Source organism: Priapulus caudatus, unplaced genomic scaffold (assembly GCF_000485595.1).
Source record: "Priapulus caudatus unplaced genomic scaffold, Priapulus_caudatus-5.0.1 Scaffold1520, whole genome shotgun sequence".
Classification (NCBI taxonomy): domain Eukaryota; kingdom Metazoa; phylum Priapulida; class Priapulimorpha; order Priapulimorphida; family Priapulidae; genus Priapulus; species Priapulus caudatus.
The window spans coordinates 29,776-43,386 of record NW_014578581.1 but is presented as its reverse complement, the minus strand read 5'-3'; the positions used below and the strand labels follow the sequence as shown (position 1 = coordinate 43,386).

General features: G+C 41.6%; 1 protein-coding gene across 5 annotated transcripts in view; it reads left to right on the top strand.

Moving 5' to 3' along the window:
- The window catches only part of LOC106816889 (putative ATP-dependent RNA helicase TDRD12), a 31,989-nt gene extending 18,583 nt beyond the window's left edge, over positions 1–13,406 (top strand). For 4 of the 5 annotated variants that reach the window (XM_014821530.1, XM_014821529.1, XM_014821532.1 and 1 more), the window contains 18 exons: positions 271–425; positions 986–1,222; positions 2,023–2,168; positions 2,490–2,592; positions 2,711–2,841; positions 3,254–3,518; positions 4,195–4,341; positions 4,597–4,757; positions 4,922–5,050; positions 5,214–5,339; positions 5,504–5,651; positions 5,894–6,000; positions 6,642–6,818; positions 7,065–7,517; positions 7,887–8,006; positions 8,394–8,547; positions 8,743–8,821; positions 12,881–13,406. In XM_014821530.1, the coding sequence (XP_014677016.1) occupies positions 271–425; positions 986–1,222; positions 2,023–2,168; positions 2,490–2,592; positions 2,711–2,841; positions 3,254–3,518; positions 4,195–4,341; positions 4,597–4,757; positions 4,922–5,050; positions 5,214–5,339; positions 5,504–5,651; positions 5,894–6,000; positions 6,642–6,818; positions 7,065–7,517; positions 7,887–8,006; positions 8,394–8,547; positions 8,743–8,821; positions 12,881–12,975 (2,933 nt within the window). In that variant the 3' untranslated portion in view covers positions 12,976–13,406. The remainder of the gene's footprint in view (positions 1–270; positions 426–985; positions 1,223–2,022; positions 2,169–2,489; positions 2,593–2,710; positions 2,842–3,253; positions 3,519–4,194; positions 4,342–4,596; positions 4,758–4,921; positions 5,051–5,213; positions 5,340–5,503; positions 5,652–5,893; positions 6,001–6,641; positions 6,819–7,064; positions 7,518–7,886; positions 8,007–8,393; positions 8,548–8,742; positions 8,822–12,880) is intronic. The other variant, XM_014821531.1, reaches the window with a different exon arrangement.
- Positions 13,407–13,611: the final 205 nt, after the last annotated feature.

Here is a 13,611-nt window from a genome sequence, read left to right as displayed (position 1 = left end):
GACTCGACAGCTAATTAACAGTCGTCTCAGTGGTCGCAGCTATCTCACTGCCGAGGCCGTCTCTTTGCGGGCACCTGCGGAGAGCACTAGTGAGGAGGAAATAGTCACTGTTAGTGTTAAACGAATGTATTTCACCGTGATTTGGAAGTTTTTTCTTTTTAGCCGTGGCATGGCTTTTTTTTTCATTTTTTGTAGATATAAGATTGCGTGTTGAGTTATTCTGCGCCGGGACGTTAATAATGGAATGTGTTTTCATGGTACATAAATCAGGGGTTCCGCAACTCGGCGATCTGTGTGTGCTGAAGGATGAGAAGGGCATTCCTCATCGCGCTCGTGTCGACCGATTTCTCAGCGAAGAGCCGACGAAGGGCAAGGACACTCTGAGGGTTCACTATGTCGATGACGGGCCATACAGGACGGTCATGGTAAATTTAATCCGAGGCAGCGAAATAATTTTAACAACAATTGTAATTATGGTATACATATCAGAGTTGAATGTTGTACTTGGCAGTACCCATTCGAATTTTTGTTTGTCTTGCATGAATTAGTGCAGGTCGGTCCACCGTTAGGCTATATTACTGAAGATACTTGAAGACGTCGAAAGTACCTCATTCTAATACCTGAATCATAGCTGAGATATCATTTATCGTTACTCATTATCTGGTGCAGTACAGTGTAACACACCATGTGTATTCAATTTCTACCGCTACTGAAAGAAGAGTCTACATGGTACCATACCGCGGGTGGATACACTTACACAAGGAGGGATTTTGGTGTACGTTATGATGTCAGCACACATTGTAGAGAATGTACAGTGTGAAGATAGTAGTATGTACAGATGGTAGGGGATGTACAGTGTGAAGATAGTAGTATGTACAGATGGTAGGAGATGTACAGTGTGAAGATAGTAGTATTTACAGCGGTAGAGTTAGGCTGCAGATGCACAAGCTGAAGTAGATCGTGAGCAACCATGGTGCTTGTGCAGGTAAAGCAGTTGCTCAAGCTGGCTGACCGCTTCAGCACCATACCCTTCCAAGCCGTAGAGGTGTTCATCTGTTGCGTGAAGCCTGACGACAACGACATGGATTGGCCGGCCGGTGCTAACATGGAGGTCCACAAGCTAGTCTACAGGCAGCAGCTCGATGGCATGATTCGCATGACGCTCGGTAACACGCTGTGGTTGGAACCCCTCGTGAAGAGAAACTACCTACCTTCCATCAAGGTAGTAAACGCAGTGTGACAGTAAATCATGCGCATATATCAAGACAGGATAGTCGGAAATTCAGTGCTTTCGAATAAAGGCACATTAGTTAATTCAACATGTTTATTCTCATATGTCATTGGTTTATTATATGTTTATTTTCTCTTTATCCCTCTCTCTCACTCTCTCTCTCCCTTCCTCCCTCCCCCCCTCCCTCCCTCCCTCTCTTCTCCCTCCGTTCCTCCCTCCCCCTCTCTCGTACTCTCTCTCTCTCCCGTCTCTTTCTCTCTCTCTCTCTCTCTCTCTCTCTCTCTTCTCTCTCTCTCTCTCTCTCTCTCTCTCTCTCTCTCTCTCTCTTCTCTCTCTCTCTCTCTTCTCTCTCTCTCTCTCTCTCTCCTCTCTCTTCTCTCTCTCTCTCTCTCTCTCTCTCTCCTCTCTCTCTCCGTCTCTCTCTCTCTCTCTCTCTTCTCTCTCTCTCTCTCTTATATTATATATTATATATATATATATATATATATATATTATATATATATACATATATGTCTTTATAATATATGTTGATGTTCGCTCAAACTGATTTGCAGCTTTCATATCAATTCAATTTAAGTGGTTGTAAGTGCCAAATTTAGTACAACTTATTAAAAGTCTCCAGGCTGGTTAGGTGCGGTGGTTAGGTGGAAAATCAGATGGACAGTACAAAAGTCATGGAAACTTAAATTGTTAACATAGTCTCATCCTATACTCGTCTAGTCTACAAGTATTTATAATATATGTATTTATATCCCTGCTAGCAATAAACACGTGTAACTTTTAACACACAGGTGTTCACCAACGAGTTCAACGTGAGGAAGGAGATCTTGAAGCAAGGACTAGGGGTGGATAACCCATCCCACCTAGAGGACCTTTATGAGAAATGCGAGGGAATCTTAAGCCTGCCCGACAGGATACACGAGTCTGACATGGCAAAGTAGGCGGGCCGTGATCTTACATGCATGCATAAATTTCCCTGTGCACAGATATTTTCACAATATTAATGGCTTCTTGGTCCGGCGCTTATCGATAGCAACACAGTGGCTCTGATTTGTATTCACATTGGGCTTCTCAATAAGATCTAAAAAAAATTATCAAAATTTATAAAAGGTTTTCTAGCTATGGATGTTTAGCAAGATATATATTGGATATGCATTAGCATTTGATCCATGATTGTCATGAATAAATTTACAGGAAAGAAAATTTGAATGCAAAATTCCTGCTGTATTTCTGTTTTGTTTATGCATAACATTTGTAGGTTGGATGAAGGGTTGGTCTGCCAGACTGACATTCTGCCTATTGGAGAATATGAAGACGTGTGGGTGACTGCAGTGATGACACCTAACTGCCTCTTCTTACAGGTGTGATGCAGCCTCCCGTCATAGCTCATTCAGTTCAATTTTTCGATTATTGCTTCAAACCTCTTCACGTGTAAATTTATATTTGGCAAATGTTTTGTTATTTGTTCATGTGTTTTAGCGCAGGGCTACAGAGAAACAGTTCGAAGACTTACTAAACCAGCTGAATGAATCTGACCCCGCTACACGGATTGGCACAGTCAACATGATTACTAAGAGCCCTTGCCTTGCCTACTATTTTGTGGAGCAAAGGTTCGTTGCACTGTCTCTCACCAAAACAGTCACAGATGTGCCTGTGCTAGATATGAGGCTTCTGTGCCTATGTGTACCTGTATGAGAAATCTGTGTCACACTGGACCAAAGTTTGTGTTGGGTACCCAATGTGGCCTTATATTAAACATGTATGAAGTATAATTTGCACTGAGCATCCACACAGTATATAATATAGGAACAATCTTAATTTAGAGTCCTGTACGTACATGATTGGATAAGGATTAGTTTAGGTTCGGGTTAGGCTTGTGGTGATGAGTGTTTATGGGCATCATAGTAGGATTGAACCCAATATATATCTGGAGAACAGACTCCCACAGTTGCAATCATATTTCATTCTCTGCAGAACAGAATAAACTATCACATAGGTTGTTATTCTGTGTTGTGCTAATAGGTGGCATCGGGCGTGGATAATGCACGTGATGCCAGACCAAGAGCAAGTGGAAGTATTCTTCATGGATTTCGGCGACACCGCCTTCATTCCGCGCCAACAGGTGGCGCCAATCACGCAGGCGGAGCTCCAGCTGCCATGCCAGGCCATCGAGTGCGCGCTTGTCAACGTGTCACCTCCCGGGGACGACTGGACGGAGAATGACGCTATTGCTCTTTGGGAACTGACACTCAATCTCGACAGGTCGCTGAAGCTGCTTGTTGCCAAGGTGATGCAGACGGATAACTTAGCGAAAAACTGGAGAAGAAATGACATGTGGCAATATATGCACATCACGCAAGATTGCCCTCTGCTAATATTTAAGCATTTTTTATCAGTTAAGTGCATAATGTGAGGGCTTTGGAAATATTTAGGTGCAGTGTGAATGGGCAGTGTGCATTATGTTTAACACATCAATGAATATCTATGCAGACAATTAGAATATAGATTACAATAAAAACATGTTATAATACAATATTTAGATAAGGCAAAATTACCCTAGAAACACTTGGAAGATATTAATAAATGTGTATTTGGTATGTGTATATGGGTTGTGCTCTGAAAATATTTGGGCAGTCCAGGATTGTGTTGTGTAGATATGTTTTTTATGAGATTCAGGATGGTGCTGTGATGATATATATATAGGAGAAGCTGGTTAGTACCTCGGAAATTTTTAAGTGGTTTAAGAGATTCAGGAATGTGATACAAATCACGTAAAAGATGCGGAAATATGATTACGTTGTCAGAGATTAATAAATGTGTCGTCTAGACAGCAAAAAAATACAAAACATGCTTCAACCACGGAGGTGAACAAATTACTTAATAACATAAATTAATTTAATCAAATAATATAATGTAATGAATGTCTTGTTACATGGTCCTTTTTTCCCATTATTATATTACAGGTAATATCTACTAGTGCAAACCCTGAGTATACTGGTCATGTAAAGTACTACATCGACCTTCAGGACACGTCAACACCTGAAGACATTGTGATTGGCCAGGAGCTGGTTGCAGCAGGACATGCAATTGGTTCTCCGGGTTCTGTACAGGTGAACATTTCTAAATGTAATTGTTTTGTTAATGTAAGTAGAGTAATTGTGTTGTTTAGTGACTATTGTCTCTCTTTGATATATTTTTCAGCTCCTGTAATTTGTATGATTAATTTATTAATAACTTCACAATGTCACTAGTATTCGATAAAAAATGGGGTTTAACATTTTTTTTTATTATAACTGCGTCAACCATGTAGTATTCTGGTGTAGTCTCACCTTGTGATTGGTTGAGATCTCTGTTATCTTTTGCAGGATTTATTTCCTGATGCAGTTCTTGGAGAGAATATGCAATCTGACAAGAAGACGTGTCAAGCAGTACCGAGCTTGTGCGCTGCCCTGTACAGAAACAAGGATATGGCAGAGAGACTAGTCATCGCTAAACGTATCAAGGAGATTGTCTTCAAGTCTGCAAAGTAAGTTACCACAACACATTGTTCACCACACAGTTTTGCCTCTATTCTGCAACCATTGGATTATCTGTCTTTTGGTCAACATAATATTATTTATATAATCATCATCAGTGAGAATTTAGCATAGATTTCCCCACTTACACTAGTATGCGTTTTACTGACAATAGGAGTAAATCGGAGGTGCGGGAGAGTGGAGGGGTGAGAGCTCTGTGCAAGCTCCTAGCCTTTACCCACAGTGACGTCGTGCAGACTTACATGCTACAGACCCTCACACTACTTGTCACCGGCGATGACACGTGAGTCACTGAGAGTGCAAACATTTTGTGACATTTTTATATGACGTTCATGACAATGAAAAAGTGGAAGAGAGTGAGAGAGAGAGATTACGTTATGGTGGTTAGAATATTAGCAATGACGTGAATAAACCGATTGATTGAATTATATAACTCATAATTGTAGTAACAGAGATGAGGTTTGCCGAGAGAGTGGGGTGCAAGCAATCTGTCGTCTGCTCAAGCGAACAACCAGCATCACTGTACAGGAGCATGCTACCTGGGCATTGGCTACTCTTGCAGCGAATAAGGCGTGAGTTTTAACCATTTGAATTTGTAGACTATTGTCCTGGGCTTGTGCATGTACACATGCAGACACACACATATTCACACTTACATATACGTGCCTACATGGAATGTTGCTTGATTTATGTGTATTTTAATAGCATTTATTCACATTCATTGATGTTACTACAGCTGCTGTGCCAAAATCAGAGAGTGTGGTGGATTACTGCAGCTCTGCCACCTGCTGGGAGTAACAAGAAATGACAAGATTGTGGAGAATATCTGCATTGCACTGAAATCTATGGCAGACGACAACACAAAGAACTCTATTTATATTAAGGTATTGCCAATTAGCTGTGTACTTAGTAACACTGTAGCAGTGTACGACATGTACTAGTTGTAAGCTTACATGTAGTTTAGAGCACCTTAGTATATTGTCTCTGTAATAGTGAAAGTAACAATAGTGTAAATTTCTATATCATAAATACCAATGATGAAATGCTGGTAAATCACTCACTTGTATATTATGAATGCTTGATATTAGCTCAAATTGCAATGCTACAATATGTTTGTTTTCTGAAGGACAAAGGAGGGATTAAATTACTGTGTGATTTAATCGCAACAACAAATAATGCCAACATCTTGGAGTTTGCGACATGGACTATAGAGAAGTTGGCTATATCTTACAGGTCGGTGGTCTAGTGCTGTTTAAGCGCATCCTGTTAGGTTTCATTATTCCAGTCTTTAAATTTCATTTATACACCATTGTTCATTATGTAGACAATAACCAAGTTTAGTGATTAATATTATTTATAGCACATGTCATATGTTAGTGTGTTAGGCATGCGTAGTATAGAGGTAGCTTGAGTGTTGGTGTAAAAATGTGTTGTGTGCATGCGAGCGTGCGTGCGTGCGTGCGTGCGTGCGTGCGTGCGTGCGTGCGTAGTTTGATGTTTGTTTGGTTTGGTTGGATAGACATGTCTGGTTGGATGGCAATGTGGATATGCATAGAGACGTGTTTGATTAGTTGCTTGGAAGTATATAGGTGTATGGATGGTAAGATATGTGTAGTTAAGGGAGTTTGACATGTTGATATACACACCTAAGTATAGGCACTGGTTCTATAACCAAGGGATTCATAGCATTCTATACACGAGCTCATTCTGTAAGTGTGCGTGAGTGTGGCTGCATGCATCTGTGCATATGTGTGTGTTTGATGGCTTCTTTGTGGTAAGGCTCGGTGGTTAGTTCTTCGCTGAGTATATGTGTGTGCATATTGCAAGCTCGCTTCACTAATGGTGTGTCAATAGAATGCACTGAAATGTTACAGTAACCGGGAGGTTGTGGGACGCCATAAAGGCATTGACCTGCTCTTCACACACCTGGAGACTTCCACCGACAAGAAGTTTGTTCTCAGAGCACTGAGCACTCTCAAGCTGCTCACTACTGATCACCCGGACAACATAGCCAGACTTGCTCAGTGCAACTTGCTGCCAATCTTTGACAGGTGTGTCTAGCTTATATAGTAACTCACATAACACTGATGAGCCATTTATCAACCTTCCTATAAATTCTGTTCTGCTCCATACCTCTCTCTTCCATCTAAAGTTTTTGTGCTAGCACAGGATCAATTATATCCTGTATTATACTTTTAAGTAACCCCGGCACATCTGAATTCTGATGGTGACATTTGTTAGTTAGTATTTGAGGTATGCATGCACTGTAACTCAAATGAAGTCTCTTCCTTCTACAGGTTCACTAAGAAAAGTATAACGACACTGTGTGCAGATCTCTTAGCAAAGGTTGTCAATTACCACGACGAGGACAATTCGGATATTCGTGATGAGAGCTCTGATGAGTGCGTGGAGCGTATACTGCGCCCATTTACCAAGAAGATAATGGACAAAATTCAAGGCGCATCTGCTAACACCACTGAGTGTGTGACTCATGTTGAAGATTGCAATGGTGTTACAACTCAACTCGCTCCTAAAGATCTGGCAGAGTGCACAGTAGCATCTACGATAGTCAGTCAGAATAATACTGAAAGTCAACACCCTCAGTCTTCAGTCACAACAGAGCAGATGAACTCAGATGGGCACGGAACGTGTGTAACCGAAACTGTTGCAGAGCCACCACCCCATGCTGGCAATGGGTCATTGCCTTCATGTGCAGACGTGATGCCCAAACTGGAACCCATAATCTCTAGGTATAACGCTTACAGATAACTATTAGTCAGTTATGTTTTTGTAAATTACGTAAGAACTCCAATGATACAACCTCTCTAGAAAAATGGGGTTTAAAGTAGCTTGCTAAATCTGTCTGTCTTTTGTAGAACATGCATGAGTGTAAACCAGTAGTTATTTCCTCTTGCACCTTCATTTTTGTATGCAAACACTTGGTTTTACATGGTTGCCTGAACCCTGCTACAGTCTGTTTACCTGCAATGCATCTATGCCACGTTTGAAAAAAACGAGATGAGGCTCTCTCTTGGATAATTTCCATTTCCACTGCCACTAAACTTTTTTATTTATCAACATTTTGTCTATGTTCATGTGAATTAATGTGTCGTATACAGTGTGATGCCAAATACCTGCTGGTCTCAGAAGGAGGAGATTGTTCAGCTTGCGATTAAACTGAGGGGTGTTGTCGACAGTCTCACGACAGTGGAGGTTCATGAACGCTTCGTGGACTTCAGGTCAGTATATCATAGCCTGCAAAACACCACAGCGGCCACCTGATCCTTCGTGTATTCCTCCGTCGTTTGCGTCAGGTTGCTTTTGCTCAATCAAGGTTTCTTCTGAGGGAAAATTATACAAAGGAGGTAATGGCCAGTTTTGGAAAAAAATAACGCATCACATGACCAAAAGATCCCGCATCACATGACTCAATAAACGCACATGGCAATCTAAATATGCCAGAAGCACGTGGTGATCTATTTATTTTTGGGTTGACACTATTTTGACAACGGCGGGTAAATACAGGAACATTTTCACAACGGCGATGTTAAATTTGACAACGGCAGGGCGCCACTGTGCCTCTTATGTATAAGAAACCCTGTCAATTACGTAATTTTTACTTGCAGGACACTGCTAGACAGCAAGCCGTATGCACTGAGCATAGATCTGTATGAGTGTGTCCGACTGGAAGATACACGCATAATGGGAGGAGAAGTGCTCATCGTCCTTCACAAGCTCCAGCCTGGATTCTGGCCCCGGCTTTTACTCGGCATAGAGAAGGTGCTGCTGATGAACGTCTACTTCCCATTTCCTAGTTTTCCTCCTTCCAACCTCCTTGCTATTTCAAATATTCAAAAATTTCACCTACTAATGTGATTCGAGTGATAACACTGTTAAATTGTCGGTATAAATCATCTTTAATATAACATTTTTTTTGCCCACTTGTATCTATATTGTATCTATATCTTTTTATAGATGCCAAACATTTCGTTGGACTTTGAGCGGTATGAGGATTCGGACTCGGATGATAATCGGCTGCCAGCATGGGGGCAAAGTAAGTTTGTGTTATAGGGCTGCTAATAATCTAACCCCGCATGTTCTTCATCAGGATAGAATTTTTTTAAAGAAACACTAGATGGCATAAATTAGCAGCACATGAGTAATGTGGGTTTTGATCGTTGGTTTCTATGTGCCATTAGTTGGTGCGCACACTATAGATACAATTAAGATGAGTTTTACAACGTTTCCATGTTATTGGGCAATTGGATGCATTTAAAATACATGGTAACATTTTCATTAAGATTTGCAGTATTTAATACGTTGAACTTGCTAACATCCGAGAACTATCTAGAGTAAAAATCAAGAGTTGTACGTATTACTATGCTGTGCCGTAAAAACGATGCAACAGTAGAGTTTGTACTAAATGATGGAGGCTATTTTGAAATTCTACATTGGAATAAAAGTAGATTCTGCCCGGAGTAACATTTAGCAGCAATTTTCAATAATTGTGAAATATCATCGTTACAGAAACAGTTGTTATAGTGCAGCAGATAACCACAACAATTGTGCATTTTATGAGAAAAGCGTGAAATTTCTAGCATAGTTAGTATATACCATGATGTTTATTTTAAGATGTGGAGGGAAGTCAGATTTGACCTCTGAAGACCGTGAGAGGTCAAATCCAAGATGGCCGCCAGTCCACCGTGTGCCTTACATGTTCACACAACGCGCTTAATTTGGAACCAAAACAGCGTAGAAAAACATTTAAGGTGTCGATTCCAACTAAATTGGGGATGACCATTCATTTGGTGATACATTTGAGATCGCTAGAACTCAAGGACAGGCATTTAGGCCAAGGTCAAAGTCGAATTACGTTCAAAAAGTCAAATATCCTATTGGTAATGTTCAAAACAGAACAGAACACACACAGCACAGTCACACACAAGCAGCACACAGCACACAGCACAGCACAGCACAGCACATAGCAGCTTTGGCACACTTGCAGCGTCCAGTGCATGCTTTCTCGCAGCGACAGTGGATCAATTCAATGGCACGATTTTGCTTCTTTAGCTATGGAGAGGGATCGCAAAGAAGCTGCCACCAGTTGTTTCCTTTGTCAGCTCAGATAGTTCTGGAATCTCTGGATCCATGACAATGCCTGTTCCAACAGTTGGCCTGGTAGCAGAGCGCTTGATGTGCGCCTGGGTTGGAGGATTTTCTCTAGAGTTCTAGACTTCTGTGTGAGAGCTGTTTCCTGGCATCATTCACTTCCGTGCTTCACTGGTTCGGTCATACAGCAGCACCAAAAACGCTCTAGGAATAACATTGATCTTCACTGACCTCACTCGGCATGCATAGGAGTTCACTGAAAGCATCATTCACCTCTGGGAAAGACTTCCAAGTTTCCCAGGCAGTCTTCGTTTCCTTCTGCCAGCGAATGCAGATACAGTGTCACCATCCGGTGAAAGCGTGAAAGACTGGGAGAGTGAGACACTGTGTTGGATCATTGTGGCAGCATTTCTAAACAGCTTATGTAGCGAACGCTTGAGACCAACACCAAAGGCCACCAACAGCTCATGCGGAGCTATCTTGCAGAATGAAGCCACAGCCAGTACCACCACATCAGGATCAATGTACGTATGGTCACCCTTTTGCACAGCATCTGCCACATGCAGAAGTAGACAAGTGTCAGCCTCCTCTTGTGAACATGGGGCAAGGTGGCCCAACGATGACTCGACAGGAGAGCACAGGACCCCACTTCCACCTGTTGCATACAGTTTCCTTGCCTTCTGCTAGATGAATGTGAACAGCCTCGCGTGACAGGAAAGCAAATAATTCGGGTTTGTTCTCATTGACTCGAAGGAAGTCCTCCAGTTCTTTGGCATCAACAGTAGAGGAGACACCCTTTCCCTGATGCCCTTTCCCCTATTCTGTCTGAGTGAGGCTTTCAGGCTGGCAGGTAGGTATACATCCCAGACAAGGTCGATGCGGCTGCATTTCTCGAGTTCAGCAGAGATGTATGGTGCAAACACTCTTTTTGGCATACTCTTTAAATGTTCTTGATGTCCCAGGATTTAGCATTTGAACCACAGCTGCACCATCGAAAATTGTTGCATCAGCCACAGGCAACTATTGTTTTCGAGCAGATCTGATTCCAGGCAGCGAAGTAGATCTGCTTTAACCCCAAACCGCATTTTCCTCTAGTTGACAGAGCTGCGGGGCTGCCTGGTTTCCATGGGAGAAGAAATTGTTGATGTCTCCATCTCGAGTTTGACAGGAGATGTACAGCCTCGAAAAGAGACCACAGTCACTCTTCAGTGCAGCGAGCTGTGCCTTCTGTTTTGACTTAATCTTGACCGGTGGCTTACTGAAAAGTGGCAACTTGTTCTTTGGAAGTGTCTGTGTGACAGGTGTGGTACACTGTTCTAACCTTTCTGTCACAAACTTAGTGTACTGCTTCTCACCAAGGGTCTCAATCTTTCTCACAGTTTCAGCCACTTGGGTGTCCATAATGTCCCTTGTGTTAATGACTAGTAGGTCTTGGCTGATTTCTAGAAATGAATTCCCCATTTCTTTCAGCACTGTCACGTGCCTTAACCTCCTTCAGGAATGCTGCTTGCACTCCAGGTTGCTGGTCATGGTGAGGGTGTCCAGTGTCAACAGCCTCACCCTGTTGCTTTATGGCCTGTTCCTCAAGCTCCTGTAGTAATCCTGGCAATTTCTGGCCTTGCTACCAACCAGCGTCTGAGTGCTACTGGATTGCCTGTCAGTCCTATAGCCCCACCAGAACCTTTCACCATTGCATTGTTTTGCTCATGGAACTGGTCAAGTGCCATAGCAGAAAACTTGTTGCTGGTTTTGTGCACCACGAAGTTTCCAGACTTGAATTCTGCTATAACATCTGGGTGTTTTTCAGCAAGTCGTCATGTCACGGATGTGTACGGAAAGCCACCTGGAGTAGTGCGTGTGATCTAGGGCAAACATCCAGGGCATGATCTGCGTCAGGGATTTCACGTACAGATGGAAGTTACCTTCACGAAGTGACCTGATGTACCGCAGCAAGAGAAGCACCAATGACAGGGCCTTATGCCAGTAGTCAAAGTGGACACTGGCTGTAGGCACCACTCCTCAAGACCGGCTATCTGCGTACATGGCATCAGTATCATCAGATGTGCAGTCTTCATTGTAAGCTTGTTGGATGAGTGTATAAAGGCTTGCAGCTGTGACTTGGTGTACATGGCGTGTCTTGGTGACATGCCTGGCATGTATGAAAGAATTTGCTGTTCCGGAACTTGCAATGTCAGCCTGTACCGAGGCGCGTTCGTCCAACCACTGTCTTCCAGCCAGTCTCCCAGCAACTTCAACATTGCCATCTCGATGTGTAGACCACCGAACATGATCACAAAGTGATCCTCTCCGTGAGTGGCTGGCCAGGTCCACTGGACTTCCTTAGCAAGAGCATACAGTGGTTGGTCAACAGCAAGGACAGGAATCTGGCCAAGGGTTCAAAGTGCTGGCAACTTGAAAATGATCCATCAAAATATATGGAATCTTAAGATTATTTTGAATTTACATCTCTGAGTGTTTATTTGCAAATTTCAACCGATTTCTTATTTTTTGGTAAATTTTGACGCTTGACCTTGGCCTAAATGCATGTCCTTGAGTTCTAGCGATCTCAAAGGTATCACCAAATGAATGGTCATCCCCATTTAGTTGGAATCGACACCTTAAATGTTTTTCTAACGCTGTTTGGTTCAAAATTAAGCGCGTTTGAACATTAAGACCCGGTGGACTGGCGGCCATCTTGGATTTGACCTCTCACGGTCCTCAGAGGTCAAATCTGACTTCCCTCCAATCTGAAAATAAACATCATGGTATATACTAACTATGCTAGAAATTTCATGCTTTTCTCATAAAATGCACAATTGTTATAATATGAGAGCTTATCAACTGTACTATTATAGCACTTGCGTGTTTAGTGTATTACCATGATCGTGAGTAATGGTTATATTATTTCTGTCCTAACTCGCTTACTAAAATTGAAATTAACGTTTCACACTATGCACATCTGATCATTAACTATGTAATACAACAATGTTCTTTCTGTTGGCAGATGACTCAGGACGTGTATATAAAGTAAACCGTTCTAGTGAGTCTTCCGATAGTGACGCCAGCTTTACTGAGAGAGACCTAGAGGACTTGTTCTAGTGCTCGAAGTTTGACTGCATGTTTCACTAATGAAACTTATGTATACCTTTATAATTAATATATGCTATTGTAAACGGGTAAATTTGCATTGTGTTCCTTAGTTTGATTAGTCCTAAAAAGTTGAAAATCAGAGACCAGGATTCGTTAAGTTGGTTATCTTTTTGTGATAAATGATTGAACTTGCATTACTAATCTGATAAAGATGTGTTGATATACATCATGTGCCTTCATTGTATTGAAAACTATATTTTCATTATTAAATAAGTACTTTCACACGTCGTATATAAAGGAAATTAATGTGATGCATGCTTGTGTCGGAATAATAATAATTATTAATAATAATTAATGTGTTGGAATTGTGGTACATGGTCATTAGTAGGCTTCCTAATAAACAAGGGAAATATTATTCAATATTAAACTGACTACGTCACGAACTTTCTATAGTGTATTTTGTAAAAAAAATTGTTGCATTTTTTTACATTAAAGGTAAGTACTAATGGGACTAAATGTATCATCAAATTCTTACCTGATAAGATTGTTTCTCAACTAGTTAAAAATCCAAAAAACCTGGACGATTTGATATTATGATCCTGACATTAATTGCTTGCTATATGAGTCCCGAGTGTATGTTTACAT